This window comes from Convolutriloba macropyga, chromosome 12, assembly GCF_964194025.1.
Source record: "Convolutriloba macropyga chromosome 12, txConMacr16.3, whole genome shotgun sequence".
NCBI classification, from domain to species: Eukaryota; Metazoa; Xenacoelomorpha; order Acoela; family Convolutidae; genus Convolutriloba; species Convolutriloba macropyga.
The window spans coordinates 30,835,724-30,857,009 of record NC_134479.1 but is presented as its reverse complement, the minus strand read 5'-3'; the positions used below and the strand labels follow the sequence as shown (position 1 = coordinate 30,857,009).

The window sequence follows — 21,286 nt, the reverse complement described above, 5'->3', positions numbered from 1 at the left end:
GCAGAATAGAATTTGAGTTAGCTGATCCGAAATTTTTTGAAACTTTGTGGCTGGAGCTAGGCAACCCTTTATCTGAAAAATGTCTCATTAACATCTCATATTGTCCACATCAAAGCCTGGGTGACTTCTTTTTAGACGAATTAAGTGCAGAGGTTTCTAATGCGTTCTCAGCTACAGATAATATTCTCTTATTTGGTGATTATAACATTGATATGTTGAGCGTAAATGGGCAGAAAAGCCTTCAGAATTTTGCGGCGGGACTAGGATTACAGTTATCTAACATTGATATTCCTACACGCATAAGCAACAATAAAAAAAGTTTGATAGATCACTTTCTCGTCTAATAAGCAAACCACTAGTTGGAAAGTCTGCTTACCTCCTTTCGATATTGATCATAATGTAATATTTTTTCAGAGCAAACTTTTGTTGTTAGAAGAAAAACAAATTTTTTTTTTAAACGAGATACAAAAAATTTTGTCGAGGAAAAATTTAATAGAGATCTGGCTCTTGCAGATTGGAGAACAGTTTATAAACAAAGAAACTGCGATGAAATGTTTGCAGAGTTTAACAAAATTTTTCTGACAATACTCGAGAAAAATGCATCAACAGAGAAGAAATTAGTTTCTAATATAAAAAAGACTACTTCAGAAAAACCTTGGTTGACAAAAGAAATTAAACATTTAGTTTCTGAGAAACATCGTTACTTCAATGAGTACAAACTGACACAAAGTGCTGAATCTTTTGCGTCATTTAAAAAATATCGCAACATTGTAAACCGAAAGTTAAAAGAAGCACAAAATCAATTTTCAGAGGATTTTTTAAGAAAATTGAAACCACAAAAGAGAAATGGAAATTCATTAAGAAAAAAATTGGAAAGAAAAATAACAGTCCAAACATCACTGAAATTGATGAGAATGGTAAAAAAACGAAAGATAAAAATTCAATATGTAACGCTTTTAACAGAGTTTTCAGCAAAGTGGGCATCTACAGAGGGCAGATTGTTCCATTGAACGTCGAAAAAATAGAGCGAACTTTTCAAGAGTTTAATTTTAGACCTTTTACTTCGAGGGAAATCTATAAAGTTATTGACAATCTAGACAACAACAAAGCACCAGGGCCGGGATACATCAATGCTTGGGCATTGAAATCCGGAAAATATGCTATTGGGACACATCTTCAGATTATATTTAACGATTGTATTCAAGAGAAAGTTTTTCCAACAATTCTTAAGGATGCACACATCACACCAATTTTCAAAAAAGGAGATGTTTCTGTTTTAACGAATTATCGTCCAATTTCTGTAACACCAACTTTTGCAAAAGTTTTTGAAAGGCTTTTACTTAATCAGTTATTAGAATATCTTGAAAAATTTGCGCTCTTGAACAAAAAACAATTCGGTTTCCAATCTCGAAAGTCGTCTACTGATGCTGTTCTTTACTTTATTGAAAAAATAATAGGAAATATGCAAGATAACGACACAGGTGCTGTGTTCTTAGATCTTGCGAAAGCTTTCAATTCAATTTCACATGAAATCTTTCTCAAGAAAGCTGAAAATTTCAACCTCTCTCAACCAACAATTTTACTTCTCAAATCTTTTCTCGAAAATCGAACACAATGCGTAAAACTGGGTATTGACTTATCAGATAAATAACTATTAATCATGGTGTTCCACAAGGAACTGTGTTAGGACCTCTTATTTTTCTGTTATATGTCAACGATTTTTCTGAAAAGCTGGAAGGTGAAAATGATGTTGTTCAATTTGCTGATGACACTAGTATTATATGCAAATTCGAACGTAATGAAAATATTCCCCAAAAAATTGAAAAAATATTAGAACAAACAGACAAATACCTGACAGAGAATCAACTCACATTAAATGCCGATAAAACAGAGATGTTATTCTTTACAGATCATACTAATTCGGATCCAGAAATTTCTTTTAAAGGCGAAGTTATCAAACCAGCTCATGCATGTCGTTATCTGGGAGTACAAATTGATTCAAACTTAACCTTTGAAAATCACCAGAATTCAGTTTGAAGCAAAATGGCTAATGCAATTCGTTCTTTGTATCTTGTAAGAAATCAAATACCTTTGAAAGTAAGAATTGATGTTTTCAAGTCAGTTGTACTCTCTCATCTTTCTTTCAGTGGAGTATTCCTCCAAACTCTTACAGTGAAAAACATAAACCGCATAAACAGGCAAATTAACTGGGGAATAAAAGTTTGTTATTTTCGTCAAAAATTTGACCACTCCATTGATCTTCTCATTAAGGATCGTATCCTACCAGCCGAATTGTTTATCTCAAAAGTTAGCCTAATGAAGCTACAAACAGATATAAAACAATGGGAAAAATCCGAAAATTTTAAAATGTTTACTAGTCGCCATAACGCCAGACAGAACAACAGAACAAATCAAATTATTATAAAAAAGAAAACGGAAACGAAGTGGAATAACAAATTTTTAATCTTGAAAAGCGTTCAAAAATGGAACAAATTGCCCTCTTCAATAAGAACTTTTAACAGTAAAACTTGCTTTAAAAATGTTTTAACCGAGTTTTTGCTCGATCAACACAGGAAAGTACCCGTTAATAGACAAATAGGAGCCTTCAAATCCTATTTTTACCTATAAAAACGAACAGCCATAATTTGAAGATTACTATATTATTAACAATGCTGATTAATTTATTTAACATTTTAGAGCATGTAGATATCTAACCTTAGGGTTATAGTCTGAGTAATTTACATGTTTCAAAAAAAAAATAATAACTTAGGACGCAGCAGAATGCTAAATTTGTACGACTGAATGGGAGCAAAACCCCGAAGAACGAAAATGTATAAAATCCGATTTTTTTCCACGATTTACATACTTCCACTCTCAATATAAGGCAAATAAAGTCGGACGCCGGACGGTTGCGAAAGATGGGGTCTTTCCCATTATACCCCCCATGATATTTACTATGATGGGGGCTATAGCTTATCTGACCACTAAGCCCGAAAGATGGAGTACAGACGCTTGCTTTAACTATGTGTTTTCTGATTAGTATAGTGTCATTTTCTCAGGTAAGATGGATCAAATGTAAATTTTCAGATTAAAATGCCCGGTGGTGGTGACAACGAGAATAAAGAAGGTGGAGCCAAGCTCAGGTTAGAAACTGTGGAAAATTTATGTTTACGAGTCTCTTATGTGTTCTGATTTTTGACTTTTTGACAGAGATTTTGGATCTATGCTGGTTTACCCCCCCCCCCACCCCGGTTATTTACGCCTCTAGTTACAAACTATATGTTGTTATAGAGCATGTTACTGTTTTAAAAAATAGCACGTGCGCCTGTGGGGCATAAGAGATATAAGCCCACTTAGCGGTTTGCAGAATAGATCCCAGTAGGACCCGGTCCGTCAGCATCAAAAGCCATACAAAGCTTGGCTTCCAGGAACAGTGATAAGAAAGAAGATTCATATTCGGACCTGATCACGTACATTAGGACATAAATTTCGCGCGTTTGCGTATTTTTTTCTGATTCAAAATCACTGCACGTTATATTTTGATTGCTATTTATCATATCTATTTTGATTATAATTCTGATGCTTGTCATTTTCTTTGTCTTTCGGTTCTGATGCCTGAATGTTTTACTACTGTCAGAATTTATAAATATAGGAATTGATATCTTTCGCTTCTGATGCTTTAATTTTTTACCACTCAGGATTTAAATATACATGAGAGTTGATAAAAAGCGACGAGAACTTAGAATCGGGAGAAAATCCGTCATATCTGCAAGTGAAGAAAAAGCTATCTGAATTACTGACCAATCAAGGCAAGTGCATCAGAGATTTGTAGCTTCGACAAATTAAAATGGAAACATTTGTGATGATTCAAAGCAACCAATTGAATGATCTGGAAAATGGGATAATTCTTTAACAATATTTGCAAAAAGGATATTTTAAATGTTGAAGTCGAACCAAATCTACAGGTTTTCAAGTATGGACGCCTATACGCGGCAGAACTACGAGCGGGCAACCGCTGCCAGGATCCATACACGCTCTACACAGACTGCGAGAAATGGGTTTTTGCTGCGGGATCAGTCAAGCCCAGTGTCTCTGGTTCCTAGTAGGCATTTGACTGGGAACACACATTTTTGCCCTGCTTCTCGTCCTCGGCGGCATTGAAACCAACCCCAGCACAACGCCTTGTGCTATTTGTCACCGTAGCAACTGGAATCAATACGGCATTTGGTGCGGCTGCGGAGGATGGATACACCTGAATTCCATCAACTTAGTCCATACAGCAATGGAACAACAAGTTTGACTGTAAGCACTGCTCCTGGTGCAAGATGATAGAAGCAAATACATTCTTCAACTGAATTGTAATGGTCTCAAACAAAAACTAGGCAACATCATAGACTGGATGCAGAAAAATAACATCAATTAGCTGCCATCCAGGAGACCGATCTCAATGAGAAATCCACACTCAAAAGCCCACCTGGCTACTGCATTATCTAAGAGAATAGGCCCACAGAAAGAGGGAAAGGTGAAGGGGTAGCTTTTATCATTGAGGACACAATTCTGTTTCAAGAAATTAAACTTTAGACTTTTGACAAACACATAGAAGTGCAAGCCACAGAACTCACCGCAAGTGGTAATAACATCAAACTAAATACCTACACACCACCTTCGTTTACCTGGATACAAGACATCAATCAGTAAACTACTTGAGTAAATCACCTGCAAACAGCCATATACTTTGACGCTAAGATGGCTACTCCTCACCATGATCCAAGGAAATGTGCCATGTTTAACCAACAGTACTCCACACCCCAAGAAAAAATTAGAAAAGAACTAAGCACAATAAAGAAACTGGAAATAGAGGGCAGAATGTTCAAAAGTAACACAATGAAAGAAGCTATGAGACAACGAAAAGTAAGGCACTGGGCCCAGATAGAATTGCGCCAATCCACCGCAAACATCTGGGCCCCATAGCACTGAGATACCTCACTGATACCATGAATCTTTCTGTAAACAGTGCAAAAATTCCGAACATTTGGAAAGTTGGCCGGGTTATACCCCTACATAAGCCGGGAAAACCCATAGACGAATCTATAAGCTTGAGAGCAACTGCACTCCTCTCCCCCATGATTGTGTTAGTGGAAGAAGCTATAAGAGACACAAAGAAAAGTTAGACGCTGGGCCCAGATATAATAGCGTCAATCCACCACCATCTAGGCCCCGTTGCACTGAGATACCTCACTGACACCATAAACCTTTCTGTAAATAGTGCAAAATCCCGAACATCTGGAAAGTTGGCCGGGTTATACCCCTACACAAGCCGGGAAAACCCATAGACGAATCTAAAAGCTTCAGACCAATTTCACTCCTCTTCCCCATGGCATTAACTTCTCTTCGAGTGTTTCAGCTCACTATTTTCCAAGTATGCGATTCACAGAAGCTCTTTTGGAGACCTATATTTATGGTGTGAAGGGCGGTTCTTAGAAACTGATCGCCCCACCCCGCAACCCGCAATCTCCACCCCTTCACATCGTTCAAGCCGTAAGGGCCCCGTGCAACCAAAGATCCCCCTCCCTGCCCGCTGCGGTGCACCCCTCCTCCGCTGCGCTCACCTCACGCCGCTTCAATTAAGCTAAAGTTAGCCTCACTAAACTGTGGCTAGCTACTGACGAGGACCGTAGCTCGCCGGTCGTTTGAGAGCAATTTGCCTGACGTAGTCGGTTTTGTTTTGACTTTGGCCACTATTTGTCATGAAAAGTTACTGAATTTTTGTTTTGTTCACATTTCGGTTCTTTTATTTATTAGAAATACTTATTACTTAATAAAAGGTCACATCGTTTGCTAATGAGGAAAGTCATTCAAAGTGATCTTTTTGTTCGTACCCAATGGTTTTTTTTACTTGGGACACTCTGTCTTTGTTGTCAAAAAAATCCGCGAACTTTTGATTTTTGCCAAATTTGTTTTTAATTTTGTCGTATGGCTAAATTTTATTAAATTCAATTCTCATTGGTTACTTATTTGGCATAATTGATGCAAAGGAGAAGTATTTTCTCGGAGCGAATGGCGTCTTCGAATTTAACAGCAATGTTTTTCAAAAAATTTAGTAAATATTTAGGTTTTGCTCGTATTTGTCAGTCATTTTGTTGTATTATCACAGAGTCTCCTTCATGATAGATTGTTGTTTGTAAAGCTGTTCTTAAGGATTTTATTATTTAAGTGTGTTTTTTTACTTTGATGCAACTAATTTTCAAGAGGATCCTGATTTTTTTGCTCTTTTTCGTTTGTCTATAATTGATTTCGGGGTTGTTGTATGCTTTCTAAGAACGCTGTTTTTATAGTCTTTTTATAAATATTGTTGATATCGATAATTCCAGATCTAGTAATTCTAACAGCAGATGATTCCAGAAAATGGAATTTATAGGGTAATGTTTTGTTGACTGTTAAAGGTTGATGTTTCTACAATTTTGCCGGTGTTCAGGTCAGTTGTAGTTTGTAATCAGGACCTGTCCTGCTATGTATTCACAAACAACTGATTTAGATTGTATTGGGTGCTATTTTTTAAGTTCTTTTCACTTTTTCTTCACCTTTTGAGGTAAAATAAGGGCGATGATTTTAATCACGTTGGAGTAGTTTAAGGAACGAAAAAAGCTATTAGGCCGCGAACCTGATTGTTAGTCAAAAAACCTTTTGGTGGAAGGAAAATTTGGTGTTGGCATAAATTTTATTTCACGTAAGGCTGTTTGACTTGTTTCAGTGTTTTTTTAATATATGTTTCCTTATTTCTATTAATTTGTTAGAAAATGCCCAAATTGCGCTTAATTGCAATTGCTGGTGTTCCTCTATAGGTAACTAAAGCTTATTGAATTTTGCTATTTTGTTATTTGTTAGACCACTTAATCTCATTAATGAGAGGCTTCATCGGTTGTTAATGATGCATAAGTGAACCAAAATAATCGTTTCGATTGACAACTATAAGTTAAGACTTTAATACATTTTGTTATTCAAATTTGAATAAAAAAATGTATTAGTCTTCTTGTTGTCTTATCATTTATCGTCACAAAGCTCAGGTGTCATCGGTTACTAATGATGCTCAAATGAACCTTGTTTTTATTTAAAGCTATTTTTTTTCATTTGTCACTATTTTGTGTTTAAGGGAGAATTGTTGATTTTTGATCGTATTTTTTCGTGCTTTTTGTTTTGTTATCATTTGATTGCTTTAATGACACGTCTAATCGGTTGGTAGTAAGGCTTAAATGAATCTAAATTCTGGTTTGCGTTCATACCATTGGTTATTATAACTGGCAATTTTTTATCTCAATTAAATTTGGCTGTTCGAGTTCTGCTCGATTTTGTTGCTTTTATTGTCTAATAATCTCAATTAAGTTGGCTTTGGATGTCGGAGTATATTTTGTTGATTTATCGTATTCCATTTTTGGCTATTGTTTTTGATGACTGAGATACCAATTGTTTGAAATGTTCTAGTGATTTTGTTATCTTGCTTTTATTTGCTGCTCTTTGTGTACTGTTTTCAGATAATGGAATCAGTAAGATTTTTGTTTACTCTAAAGTGATTTATGACGTAGTTCAGGATTGTATAGGTATAGCTTAGTGTTTTTAATTTGAAGCCACTGATAACTATTATGGTTTTTGCCAATTCTGTTTTTTGCTCATTGTTTTCGGCAAAGTTGATGTAGGGTAATGCCTTCAAAGGATGCGTTGTGTCGATGGTTATATAAAGTGTTGTTGTTGCTGCCTATTTTTACATGACTGGTTTCTGGAGGAGTGTTTTCGGTTTTTTAAATTATTTTTCGCATTTTGGGTCATGTGCTTTGTTAACTTTGATGTTGCTGGTAAATTTTAATGCTCATGTCATTAGATAATTCAATTCTTTGGATTGTTATTCAGGACTTTCCCGCTATGTCGTTTTATTTGTCGTCTTCCCTGTTTTTGTTACAACCAGTTGATCATCCCAAGTGCGACTTCTACCACTCAGCAACAAGCTGTGTGCGTGGTGTCATTTGTTTCTGCTTTTTGCATAGGTTTTTTTGGTCAATGGTGTGATAAATTGTAAATCATGCTTGACTTACTCAATAAATTGACTTCGGCACTCACTTATTAAATCCTAAATCAGATTGTAAACCCTGAATTGAATAGAGGTAACTAATTATAAATTTATTTTCTGGAAAGACATCAGTGCCTGAAATTTATTTTGAAAATAAGGATAATATGATAATTGTCCGGCAATCTGTCGGCTATGCTTTAAATTTCTGTTGAGTCTGATGTCAATATTCTGTTACAGCGGAAAAGCGTTGAAAAAGGCGAGAAGAGCAGAGAAAGTGAACAACAGAAAAAACACTTCAGATTCAGCCAATCAGATCCCAGAACTACAAGCTAACAAAACAGGTGAAAAAGAATTAAGTTCAGCTGACAGCGTCAACAATTCAACGAAGACCCTTCAAAGAACTGATGCTGGTGAACACCGTGAGACTAAAGCATCGGATGTAGCTTGTCAACCAGACGAGAACGAAACTGGAGTGCAGAAAGGTACCGCTCAACCTACAGCTGCTAAACCCCAATTGACAAAAGCAGAAAGGAGAGCGATACAGGAAGCACAGGTTCGCATGCTGATTTAAATTGCACAAGAAATATTAGCCCAAAAAGTGTGCCCAGAACGCAGTTAACTAGATCTAAGATGCAGTATTCATTTGAAGCTTTTGACATTGAATAACATTTTTTTTAAAAAATAAAAATTAAATGATCAGTTTGCATCTGTTAGTAAAATTTTTCAAGTTTTAGACCGAGTCTGTTTCCTCAAGTGAATAAATTTTTTCGTATCTTGCATGAGCAATTTAATGCGCGTTTTTTGTACCCATAATGTAGTTTATAACACATTAACTGGTTCAGGTGTCAAAATATCATTTAAGGATGTATGTTAAGATAGTGCGGCAGTTGTTTCTGCTCCATGGAGATTTTTTGGAACTAATATCTTTTGGAGATAGTATCAACGATTTTGGAGATAATATGAACGATCATCAATCACTCTGTAGGCAAATGAGCGTTTTGTTGTAGCGGCAAGCTAAGGCATTAAAGAAAGCCAACGATCAAGAAGCCAAAAGCGATACTCCAATTGCAAAGACAGACGCTCCAGCATTCAATTCGGCAAACGAGACAAAGAGCCAAAAAGTCACTTTCCAAGAAACCAAACTGGATTCGACTGGTGAAGACCGCCCAAACAAATCAATCGAAAGTTCGAAATCTGAAAGACAAGTTTCGTTTTTTCTTCATTTACCCCAAGCAGTTGAATCTACGACGATTACTCAATCTATGAAATTTAATCAAAAAGAATTTCACCCAGACTTTGTCAGACTGGGCGTCAAATCGGCTAATGGTACCCTAGAAGGCTCGAACGATCATTGTGTAGAATTTTTGAAGGCTGTGCAAGAGCTAATTGATTGCTATGCTGGTCTCGATAGCTCAAAAACGTTTTCACGCGAGTTTGAGGCAGAGCTGAAAACGAATATTTCATTTTTAGAATCATGTCGACCTTTACCTATGTCCACAAAAAACGCTCTGAAATTCCTGAAATCTAAAATTTCAAGTCTATCAATTGACCAATCGAACGATTGTAATTTAAATCTGCTAAAACAAGATGTGAACGAGTATTTAAATAATAAAATTCAGCTAAGTTCAGACGCGTTAGTAACAGAAGAAAACTGGTCAAGTTTTGTGAAAAATGGCGATAACATTCTAACCTTTGGTTATTCAACAACAGCTGTTAATTTGCTTTCAAACGCAAGTAAACGACTCCGAGAAAGAAGTGAAGTATTTTCAGTTACAATTATTGATTCCTCTCCGTGTTTCGCTGGTCGTAAAACGTTAAGAATTCTTGAAAATTTAGGTGTGCAATGCAATTATGGATTAGTCACAGCTATTAGTTACTTGATGCCTAGAGTAAGTAAAGTTTTAATCGGTGCCCACGCGTTGCTAGGCAACGGAGCTGTAATGTCCAGCGCTGGCTCGGGTCTTGTTATGTTATCTGCTAAATCTTTCAACAAACCCGTTATCGTTTGCTGCGAAACTTTCAAATTTAGTGAGAAAATTCAAACTGACTCAATAGTAAGCAATGAGTTGCTAAACCCGCTTGAACTTGTACAGAATCCAACTGTTGGTCGTGTGAAAAGCGAACTTGTGAAAAATTTATGGGAACAGGACAAATTGAATGTGTTGAATTGTGCTTTCGATGTAACACCACCTTCTTTGGTGACAATGGTTGTTAGTGAGGTCGGATCCATGCCTAGTCTTTCGGTGCCCATAATTTACAGATGGAAGTGTAAAGATCTACAAGACTATTTGTGAATATAGCTCGTTTCTTTTTTGCCTTAATTATGTTATATTTTGATGAATTATATGTTGATTATGGTTAAATATATTGAAAGGTATGCTCAGCTCGAAAATTAAAGTTAATATGTCAAACTTAACTGAGTGAATGAGTGAGACCTAAAAAAAATTCATCTGAGAATATCAGATTATAACCAGAAAACCGAAGCGGTGCAGTGGCTTTTATCAGCTCTGTTGCAATAATTTAAAGTCCTATCATTTGCTTGTCTTGTTAATTGTTCTCAAACACAGTTTGTAGCAATTATTTGGGTCATGTTGGTCTTTTTACGCAACTTATCTCAGAAACAGGCTAAACTGGTAAATCCGTGGGCACTAAGGCCTTTTTGGTGGTTTTAGAGCTTAACTAGCCTTTAAATGTATGTTTCGTTGAAAAGGGCTATTTAATTGCTCTAAAACGAAGTTGTTAGCAATTATTTTCTTCGTGCTGGTCTTCTGCAATTCTTTTTTTGTTCTACTGACTTCTTCTGATAGTTTTTTTTCGCTGACCATTTGACTTCTCGTCTTCAAAAATGTGATAACACAAAGCCCGGAGGGCATTAAGTTGCTGAGCAGTGTTCTCGTCAGTACTTTACTAGTCTCTAAGTATGCAATTAACCTAAACTGTTGAAATAAATTCATCGTGTGAAGGGGGTTCTTATAGTTGCCCCCCCCCCCCCCTCAACCCTTATTGGTGACCCCACCCCTATTTTGCTAGGTTAAACATGAAATGTTTAGTGGACACATTTCTCTATTGTATCTTGTTGGTTAATACTTTTTTTTACACCTCTATCGGTTTCGTGACATCAGCGCCTTGCTAATATTTTTAATTGCGCTGCTCTTGAACGAAGTTCATAGCAATTATTGTAAACGTGTGTGTGTCTTTTTTTATGCAAATATTTTGCTTGACAATTTTGAGTGCGGGTGGTAGTGGATCGGGAGGTCAGTGGTTTCGAATCCCGGCGGGGAAAGGTTTTTGCACCCATAAAGAAAAATTGATCTAGGCTACAGCCCCTGAATTAAATTGCCTTGGCTGTCGTTCAAGAGCAATTCTTCTGACATTTGTCGGTTTATGTTTCTATACTGAAAAGGACTGAACAAAGTTCATTTCAAAATGATTCCAATTTTGCTCTTGCGTATTTCAACATTTGACATGTTGGCAAAAACGGGTTATTTTATGTTGCAGGAGCAGCAAGAATTAACGGAAAAGAAATGCAAAGTAATGTTGAAAAACTTGTCAAGGTTAATTATCGATCTTCCATTATTAGAATATGCGGACTATAGCAATTATTTTTGCATAATGTTTGTATAGAACCCTTTTGTGAACGTTAAAACTTTTTTGGAATTAAACGAAACTAATTTTTCCCCAATTGCATTGCAATTTAATTGCTTGAACCTGTAGTTTGTATTATTGACTTTTTTAAAATAAAAGACTCCACTGAAATAAATATTATGGCATCCTTTTCCCCATTTGCTTAAGCTTAAATTTGTTCATTTAAATGAATTTCGTTAGAGTTGTGCTTTTTACGCGGAAATCTGATTGTCGGAGGTCTGATCGCGTTATTCAAAGCCTCTATTTTTCCTTGTTTTGTTTTTCTCGCCAAATTGCTAACTGTTCATTTTACATTTATCTCCAAATCCAAACAGGGTTGAAATTTTTGCTGTTATGAAATATTCAATGTTTTTTAACATTTGGACATCTTCGTTTTTGCTCTCTCTCTCTCTCTCTCTCTCTCTCTCTCTCTCTCTTTGGACATCAACAAATTTCTGTTCATTTGAAACAGGAGCCAGGTGATCATATATAATTAAGTATTAGGTATGAATTAGCACAGGCACAATTGAATATTTTCTTTTCTGGCACCAAAATTAAAGTTTTTAATAAATAGCTCAAAGCTTCGCTGCTTATTTATTTTGTTGCTATTTTTTTTAACTCTTTGACCCAGAGATGTGAGATGCGGTATTTAATTTGGCGTCAAAAAATAGTTCAGTTTGGTTTTCGTTTCATGCCTTTCATTGGGTCTGATAAACCTTTTCATTAGTTTAGTTCAAATTGTCTAGGAACTCAATGAAATGAAATCAATCGACAAAAAGCCGTTATTGGCGACGTGATGAGCTCAAATAAATTTTCTCATTTTCAGAACATGGAGGAGCACATTTTGTGTCACCTAAAAGGATAATGGAAAAAGTAGGCTTGGTAAAAGTTGGGGGTGTAAAAGGATGTACCTATGTATTAACATCAGGTATAGCCTTTTTTCATACATTCATCCAATTTCCAAAGATGAACCTAATGAGCGAGAAGAATAAACCTCTCAACTTATCTTAATAACCCCAGGGGAAATGCGTCAAATTATATCGATTAAATTATTACTGAGTTTACGCTTGGTGCATTTCTGTTGTTTAAATGCTAAGCAACTTAAAGTAATAATAGTTATCAAATATGGGCGATCGTAGCACAGTATGCAATGCAAGCTGCGCGGAACTGCTCGAGCAATTAATTCCACGGGAATTGAGATTCAATTCCCTGCTTCCTAATAACCAATAATGAGGCATATTGTTTTTTTTGTGAACAAAGAAAATTGGATCAACCATGGGATCGTGATGAGATTTTTCAAGTACTTAAAGTTAGTTATCAATTAAAAATGAGCCAAGATCTCCTGCCATTTTTTTCGATTATAATGGTTTTTCAACAATTTTTTCATCCTGGGAGGTACATTGTTTTTGACTGACCAAAAATTTCTAAGCTTTTAATTGGGCTACTTTATTATAAATCATTTCCGTCGAAAGCAAATAATAAAATACTTTTTCAAGGCGAAATACCACAGAGTAAATTGTCCAATCAAAACGCATTGGCTAAAAAAAGAGTCTTTTTGATCATTTAAAAGTTTTTGAATATTTCTTTAAGCAATTTTTTTTTGATGAAAAATGTTTTATTTAATTTATTCTTTATTCAAAAATATTTTTACATGAACTTGTAACAAAAATTGCTTATTTTGATAATTTTAAACTTCAGTTTTTTCACGTGTCAATATTAAATCTTTTTCAGCAAAATTTTATTTGGAAAAGTAGGTGATTTCGATCGAACTTTAATGATATAATTAACTCTTGAGTCAATCGAAGTATTGGGTTTGCGCCCAAAGATGTGGATGCTGATTCTTTGATTGTTATGTATAAGCGAATGCAATTACGAAAATACACAGCCCAAGTTTCGAGTAGGCGATAAAGTTAGTTTGGCATTAGCGGAGCTCATTTTCGAGAAAGGATACAAACCTCAAAGTTTTTCTGATACCGAAATTAAACACTTTGGCTACCTTCCTAACATATTTTGGGAGGGGAATAAAATGACGGAATTTTCTATGGGCAAGAACTATCAAAAAGTAAACAATCAATTTTCAATCATTAGTGGTGCTGGAAAATGGACATACAATCTTCCTTATTCTAAAGGAGTTTCTCGTCAGAGATGGCGGGGCTTTGGAGCGTTGGCTAGAACAGTAGATAGAACGACTCTACCCATTCTAAAAAATGTTTTAACTGAAGCAAAAAAAAATTAAGAGTCGTAATTGAGTCAGCAATTCCCAAAATTGGAGGTGTTTTATTTATACAGACGTCCATTAAAAATTAGTAAAGACCGCAAACTCAACGATACGGAACAATTTGGGGGAGGAATGAGAAAAAGTCAAGACAAAGAAATGAAACAAAAAATCCGAACAGACAGACTGAAGAACCCCGGCTGATCGTTTTCGCAACTGAAGGTCCCACAAAACAATCGAACATGAATTTGGTTTATCTAGAACTGGTATCAAACGCTTCCACTCAAGTTTATCCGCAAAATACAGTGGCCTCGTTGACTTTTTTCCGAAAAATGTATGGATCATGGGAAGTAGCTCTAGTCGAAGTATCATAACCAGGTTTGTTATAGCATTGAAGGAAGATTGATGACTTTTCACTATGACTTGAAAATGAAAATGTCGGCTCCATTCGACAGGCAATATATAACTCTCGGTGGAATTTTCTAACAGTCTGACAGGTACTGTCAAAAAAGCACAACATCCCAAAGGCTTTGAACCTCAATTCTCAATCAATATTAACAAGAAAACTTAATTTTTGTAATAGAGGATCACAAAATTTATTATTCAGCAAAAGTTAGGCTGCTAAATTGGGTGTTGAAGCTGACAAACCTGTTATGTCTAAATCAAAAGGATCATACAATAGCAAGTCTGGTGTATCAGTAAATCACCCTTTTGACCATACTTGAACACATACCTTATAGGTTATGGTAAGATTGGATATAGGCAATGATGAGATTTTGTCAGATTCTCAGTTAGTGCAGTTTCAGTTTTGATCACTAACGGTTCCATAAAGTAATCAAGTCGAATTTCTGCACTATCTATGTCGAATTACGAAACGCTGCTAGATACCTTGTTCCCTTCTTTCAACTGGTCAAGTTCAACTAAACTCGCTGTTTTAAAAAAAATTTGATCATTTTCTATTTATCATTATGAAAAAACAGTCGGGTAAAATTCAAATGAATTCCTTTTCTGACCCTCTGCTGACTCTTTTAAAAAAGTTCCAATTATAGATCCAATTTTTAGGTCCAATGAACAAATAATTCCTACAAATTAAATAGAGGAGTCAACTATTCGAATTTCAATTGGAAACAGATCGCAATTTTTTCACCGACTTGCGATTTACTTGATTATTCATTAGAGGGCGGATTATAAAAGGAGACACAGCAGGATTGGATAATGCCAAAGAAATTTTGTTGGTAAACAATGCTCCTGTCTCTTAATCTAAAGTCTAAACAATGAACAAGTCCACAGTGCCAATTCTCTTTATGCGCATCAGGCTTTTATCTCGGCTGATATTTCAGGGACAAAGTTAACGACGGAAAGCTTATTTCAATGCCAAGGATATCGTACGAGATTGAGCCAAATGATTTTACATAAGGACCATTAACAGATATTCTTTTTAAAAAGGATAAGAATGAATTGACTCTGTACGTTCCGTTGGCATTAGACCTGTTTGCATGCGAAACTCTACTTCTTCCAAATGTTAACCTGAGGCTAAAATTGATCCAATCATCTGCTTCGTTTTTGGTTGACATTGCTAGGCTGAACTCCGAGGATTCGATTTTGGAATCCTATCTTGTTACTATACCGGTCGCAATCTCAGATAAATGGATGAGAAGTTTTCAAAAACAGACTGCTTCGAGAACCTTCCAGATTTTATTAAAATGAAGAACTTCCAAAAAGTTTATTATTCCCGCTGGACTGAAGCAATTCATAGAAAAGACATAATTTCAAATAGAACAATTCGAAAAATTGATTCTACGATGAATATTATTAATCTGGGCCTTAAGACACGAATAGGTTCCATTTTCGTAAATCTCGTCTTCCACGAGTGAAAATTGTGCGTGGAAATCAAACTAGAGTTAACTTAAAATCAGGTAAGAGCTCATGCTAAAGCAATGAAAGAACCAAAGTTTTATGATGATTTTGGCCCTAACATTCAATGCAAAGATTTGTAAAACCATCTTCAGTTATTTTTCTGTCTTACATCAACACAGGAGTGTTGTTGAAATTCATTTGACCGATGTAAATGTTGCAGCAATTCGTTTGCAGATCTACTATGGTAACAGTTTGCCCAATACTGAAGAAATATTTGTGGTGAACGCATCAGTTGAGTCGCAACTGACAAGGAAGGATCTGTTGCCAAAACTGGATAATCAGCAACTCGTAAATGTTCACAGGTCCCGCATATAAAGTTCAAGTATTTTGGTTTCTTCCCTGCTGATATTCGACCTCGATGTATACCTACAAAGGCGTTTTGTATAATCGACAGTGATCCTTCTACTCAGCAGGGCTCATACTTGATTTTGCTTGCAAAAAATAATCAAAGACTTCACGGTGATTCAATGGGAGAAATTGCTTCAGGACAAAATCAAACTTCTTTTCGTTAGTACAAGGGAAACTTCAAGAATCAGAATTGTGGGCTTTGTATGCTATATATTTTGCTCAAACTTTATTTACTCAAGTGTCCTCGAAGTATTTAAATGATATTTATATTTTGATTTGCTTTGTCGATGTTTTGTAAGTTTTGAAAATTAAAATTTTTGTTCAACTTTGATAAAAAGGTAATCAGTAGAAAATGAAATGATGAACATAGTCTTCAAATATATCAATTGAGATTTTGTAAAATTTCTAATTAAGTATCTGTATCTAATTCAATTATTTTAAAAAACTTGTTGAAAGAGATTTTGGGAGGTAAATATTGAACTAAAAACAGGAACTGAAAGGAGATGAGTAAATTACAAAATTTAAAAGAAATTCAGTTAAATTATAAATCTAAAGGATTTGTATGAACTATCCTCACAGACATTACATTTGGGATAAAAGTTTGAAAGAACCATCATTTGGTGTTTGTGTCCTCATTGTAGCATCAGTGTTTTTGAGCGCAAAGCAATCATCTCTGAGCATGTAAATTTCTTCCTTGAACATCCTGGCGCTCTCTTATCGTAGCAAGCATGTTGATTGCAGCACTTCCGAGAAAAAAAATGCTCGTTGAAGTGGCCTTAATGCTCTCAGAGTAATCACTTTGCCTCATCCAATAACACAAGGATCGCATCTCTGGTCGAATTATCTCCTCATTTTTTTCACTGCTCGCCAATTATAAACTGTCGATATCCTTTTGGATTTGCTCATGTTTCTTTTGATTGAACAAAGTACAGAAAAGTTGTTTTTGAGTTGGGGCATAGTGAGCTTAGCATACTGGTGTATGAAAAAACCAATTATTGGTTCCTTACGCTGGATACGTGTCATGTTCGACACCATTTCAAATATCTGTTCCGGCAGCTGATTGAGATCCTTGAAAAATCTTTTGTTGATAAACTTATCAAACTGCGATACATTGAAGTACTTTTTTTGAATGCAAATCCATTATCTGATAGCTGTATAAGACGTTTCCTATAAGCTTAATCGTGTCTGCCACAACTGTGTTTATAATCTGTGTTTATATCTTCTTGCTGGCGGGCATCAACAACACTTTTCTAACCCCTTCTCAAGTTAAAACGGGAACAGCGGAGTAATGATTTGTCCTCTTTGGTGCTTGAAACTAGAGATGAGCGCTTTTCTGGTTTCGATAACAATATTTGCTCTGCAAATTTTTTCATATGCTCTCTTTTGTCATCTTGTCCAACTTCACTTCTCCTAAGTATAGGCTGGAAATCTTCGAAATTTGTGTACAGTTGCTCAGGGATTTCAGAACTGCAATCAACACACCGAACAAATCTCAATAACAGCGTTGATGGACAAGGGAAATCTCAATAACAGCGTTGATGGACAAGGGAGGCTCAAATGGATAATTTTTGTTTTGAATTCTTTAACTCCATTTGTGTTTTCTTCCACTTTCCACTGTCACTCACGAACTTCGACAACCGTATTCTAATCCCTGCAGATGTTCTCCGATCATTATCTCGTTCCCGTCTCTTCAACCTGTTCGGGACAACTGTATCCTAATCCCACTTCGACAACTGTATCCTAATCCCTGCAGTTATTGTGTTCGATCATTATCTTGTTTGTTCCCGTCTCTTCAACCCTTCGATAATAGTGGTTTTCCTTAATGATAGGGACAAAAGTGAAAATAGCAACCCATTGCCTCGAACACTTGCAATAAGCGTAGAAGCTATTAACAAAATAACTTCGAATTTTTTTGAGTTTGTGACTGAACTGCGACTGGATTTTACATTGTGGACGCGTGCTTTGCAAGTAACCCTTTACCTGCTGTGCAAAAAACTTCTCATTTCTTTTTGGATGAGGTTTTGCAGTGTCCTCGTTGAACTCCCACTTCGTATGCAGTCCCTTTGGCATTTCCTTTGTCATTGAAAATGGATAAAATTGACTTTCACCAATGCCTACAATAGACTTGTACGCGTTTTCGGACCCTCTACTTTTCGTTTCCCCCAACTTTTGCATATCGCGTGAAGATAATCGAGGGTCCTGTCAAACATTTTCGAATGTAGATGTAGTCTTTATCTTTCGCAGAATTGAAAGAAAGCTGCAGCTGTTGACGAATGAAGAATGTTAATACATAGGTACATCCTTTTACACCCAACTCACTGCTGCTGACCTTGATACTTTGTGCATTTCCCACCTCAATCGATTCTCTTTTTCTTTTAAATGTAGACTTTGTGTCATCACATCACTAAACCCGGTAAATAATCTATGCGTGCGTCCCAGTTGTCTTAATTTAATCTAGCCATAAGAACTTCGGTCCGACTGCCAACTAAAGGACCTTCTTTATCAGTAGGAGGCGCCTTTAACTGTTCCAAAATCCTTAACATTTATTTGTTGAACTGATCTTTCAGAACTTGCTCTTGCTTTCGAAAGGTGCGTAGTGGTGATATTTTCCCTCAGAATTACATCGAAACACAGAATTCAATTTCATATCTTAAATTGATTTTCGGGAAATTTGTTTGTTACAGATCTGTTGTATATGTGACAGGTTGCGCTTCTGACCAACGATTACTTATGATTATCTTTCTTCTGTCTCGATTCGGGACTGTTTGTGGTCGAGCTTTCATACGCGGCTGTGGTAGAATCAACGATTATGCGTTCTCAATATCAAATGAATACAGATCAGTACTGATTTCAACATTACAAGATTGCAAATCTGTGCCAGTGAAAACTACAATTTACTCAACTTCTCTTTTAGGATTGTTTTATTTATACAAGAGTAACCCAAACTATAACACTTTTGTAACGCAATTACGAGCGGCTTCTTGTAATTTGTCAGAAGTCGGGGAACCAATCAGATCGCCGAAAAGCGAACGACATGTGAACAAACTTTGCGCTGATGAAAGGTTGAACAAATTACGTCATTTATCATTTGTGTTTTTCTCGATTCTTTGGCTCGATAACGTTTCATCAAAACTGAAAACATACGAAGCCAGCTGCAAATACTTGAAAGTTGGATGGTTTGATTTGGTGAATGAAAAGAGAATTATTGACTTTGGAATTGCAGGTCGTTGGAGGAATTTGGACATGTATATGGTAGACTATGACATTAATGAGAATGAATGGAGAGATTGTAATAGCTGACATAAATTAATTGGTTATAATTAATTTTGCCAAATTTATGCAAGACTTGATCAGTTTTGAGTGATATTTCTTCGTCCTGAGTTATGGTTTTGATCATCATTGCTTCAAAAGACGAATGCCCCTCCCCCCCCCCCTGTATACCCCTCTAGAAGGGGTCGAGGAAACAGCCCCTACGGCAAATAACCCCCAGTCTTATTCTTATAGGAAACAGCCCCCGCGGAAATAAACCCCAATTTTTTTGGGTTTGATAACTTGTTCCGTTGTGATAGTTTCATAACCAATCACACGAGCCGCTAAAGCATGACCGCGACCTAAATGCGCTATATAAACAGCTGTGTAGCAGTCAAGTGCTGTTTATTTTCGTGGGTTTTGTACAACCTAAAATTGTGTGGGTTTTCCGAAACCGCCATTAAAACCACTGATTAGAAATTTAACCTCCTGTCGTACAATTAATTAAAGTAATTGCAGAAGCGCTTAATTTCGTAGCCTGCTTTTGAAGGTATGATGGGAAATATCAACACTTCTAAATGTGCATATTCTAAAAAATGGTCTTAAGTGGTAGTGAAAGATCAAAAGAGGCAGCCTTTAGCTAACAATATAATACTGCCCAACAGTGCAATGAGAATGAAACTAACTGTCTCTAGAGTGCTGACTAATGTATTCTATATTACTCATTAGAAGCCGACGCAATGAGCTTGCAAAATCCTTATAGAGCATATCAAAATGCATGTCAAAGTATTTTGGAAGTGAAAATTGTAAGTTATTGGCTCCTTAAATTGCATCAAAGGTAATCAATTAATTAGGCAACTCTCAACGTCAGTTCATCATTAAGCAATGATTCTTTCTGCCAATTTGGTATTCTTCGGTTAGGGCTGGCAAAGCTTGCACTTGTAATCCCGCCATGATAATTTTTTTGTATAGAAAGGTTTTCTGAGGTTTTAACTTGCTGCTGGTGATAGTGTAGTTAAATTACGCCCCTAAGTTGAATATTCCTTTGAAAAAAAATGTGCTGTTGACATTTAAGTCGTTTTGTGAAACTTGTAACGAAGCACTAAATTTTTGCAGTTAGGTGTTGAAAAGAAGCGTAAAAATTTGAATAGGAATTGCTGCTGAAATGGTTGTATGTCGAAAGTGGTTGAACTGGGTACAAAATGATTCGTGACGCATATCTTGCAATCGATTAAGCTAACAATTTTGTTCAACCTAACTGTTCTAAATTTTTAATAGACTCACAGTGATAGCTGGGGCTATTATTGGCCTTCTCTTGGTTTTTATTAGGACTCGAAGAGGAGTATTGGTTTTCTTAAGGTTTTTTTTTTACCGGAAGTGCTATTCTTTCAGACGATGCTATGACCTAAAAGTGAAAGTGAGTAAAATTGCCGTGTGAACTAATTTTTTCTGAGCGAGAGAAGTTTTTTGATCATGCGCTGCGTTTAGTGAATGACTTTTTGACTTTGAAAAGTAGTTGTTTTTGACTGAATGGCACATATGGATAAGTTTTTAGCCGTTTTTTCGTCTTAGTGGCCCAGTGTTTTTGCTTTTAATTTGTTTTTTTTTGTAGAAATAGTTTTTATTCGATGCTATATTGAAACCTCTGAAATTAATACCACAGTGTTTTGTAGAGCCTGAAAATGCATTCAAAGTTCAAAATTGGCACATATTCTTTTTTAGTTAATCTTGGGCTTTTTTTATAATTTCTTCATTTTTGGATCTTTCAACCGTCTTTTTTGTCAAAAATCAGTTGATATGGCAACTTCCCTTTGATAATTCATATACTCAACGCCTCTTTCTACCTCGATGTAATTTTGTTTTAAATTGTACAT

General features: G+C 35.9%; 1 protein-coding gene across 1 annotated transcript in view; it reads left to right on the top strand.

The window, feature by feature from the left end:
• The window catches only part of LOC142350808 (uncharacterized), a 201,774-nt gene extending 191,177 nt beyond the window's left edge, over positions 1–10,597 (top strand). The window contains exons 2-4 of the mRNA XM_075402763.1: positions 3,086–3,143; positions 8,297–8,612; positions 9,067–10,597. Coding sequence (XP_075258878.1) covers positions 3,094–3,143; positions 8,297–8,612; positions 9,067–10,353 — 1,653 coding nt within the window. The 5' untranslated portion in view covers positions 3,086–3,093 and the 3' untranslated portion in view covers positions 10,354–10,597. The remainder of the gene's footprint in view (positions 1–3,085; positions 3,144–8,296; positions 8,613–9,066) is intronic.
• The last annotated feature ends 10,689 nt before the right edge of the window (positions 10,598–21,286 follow it).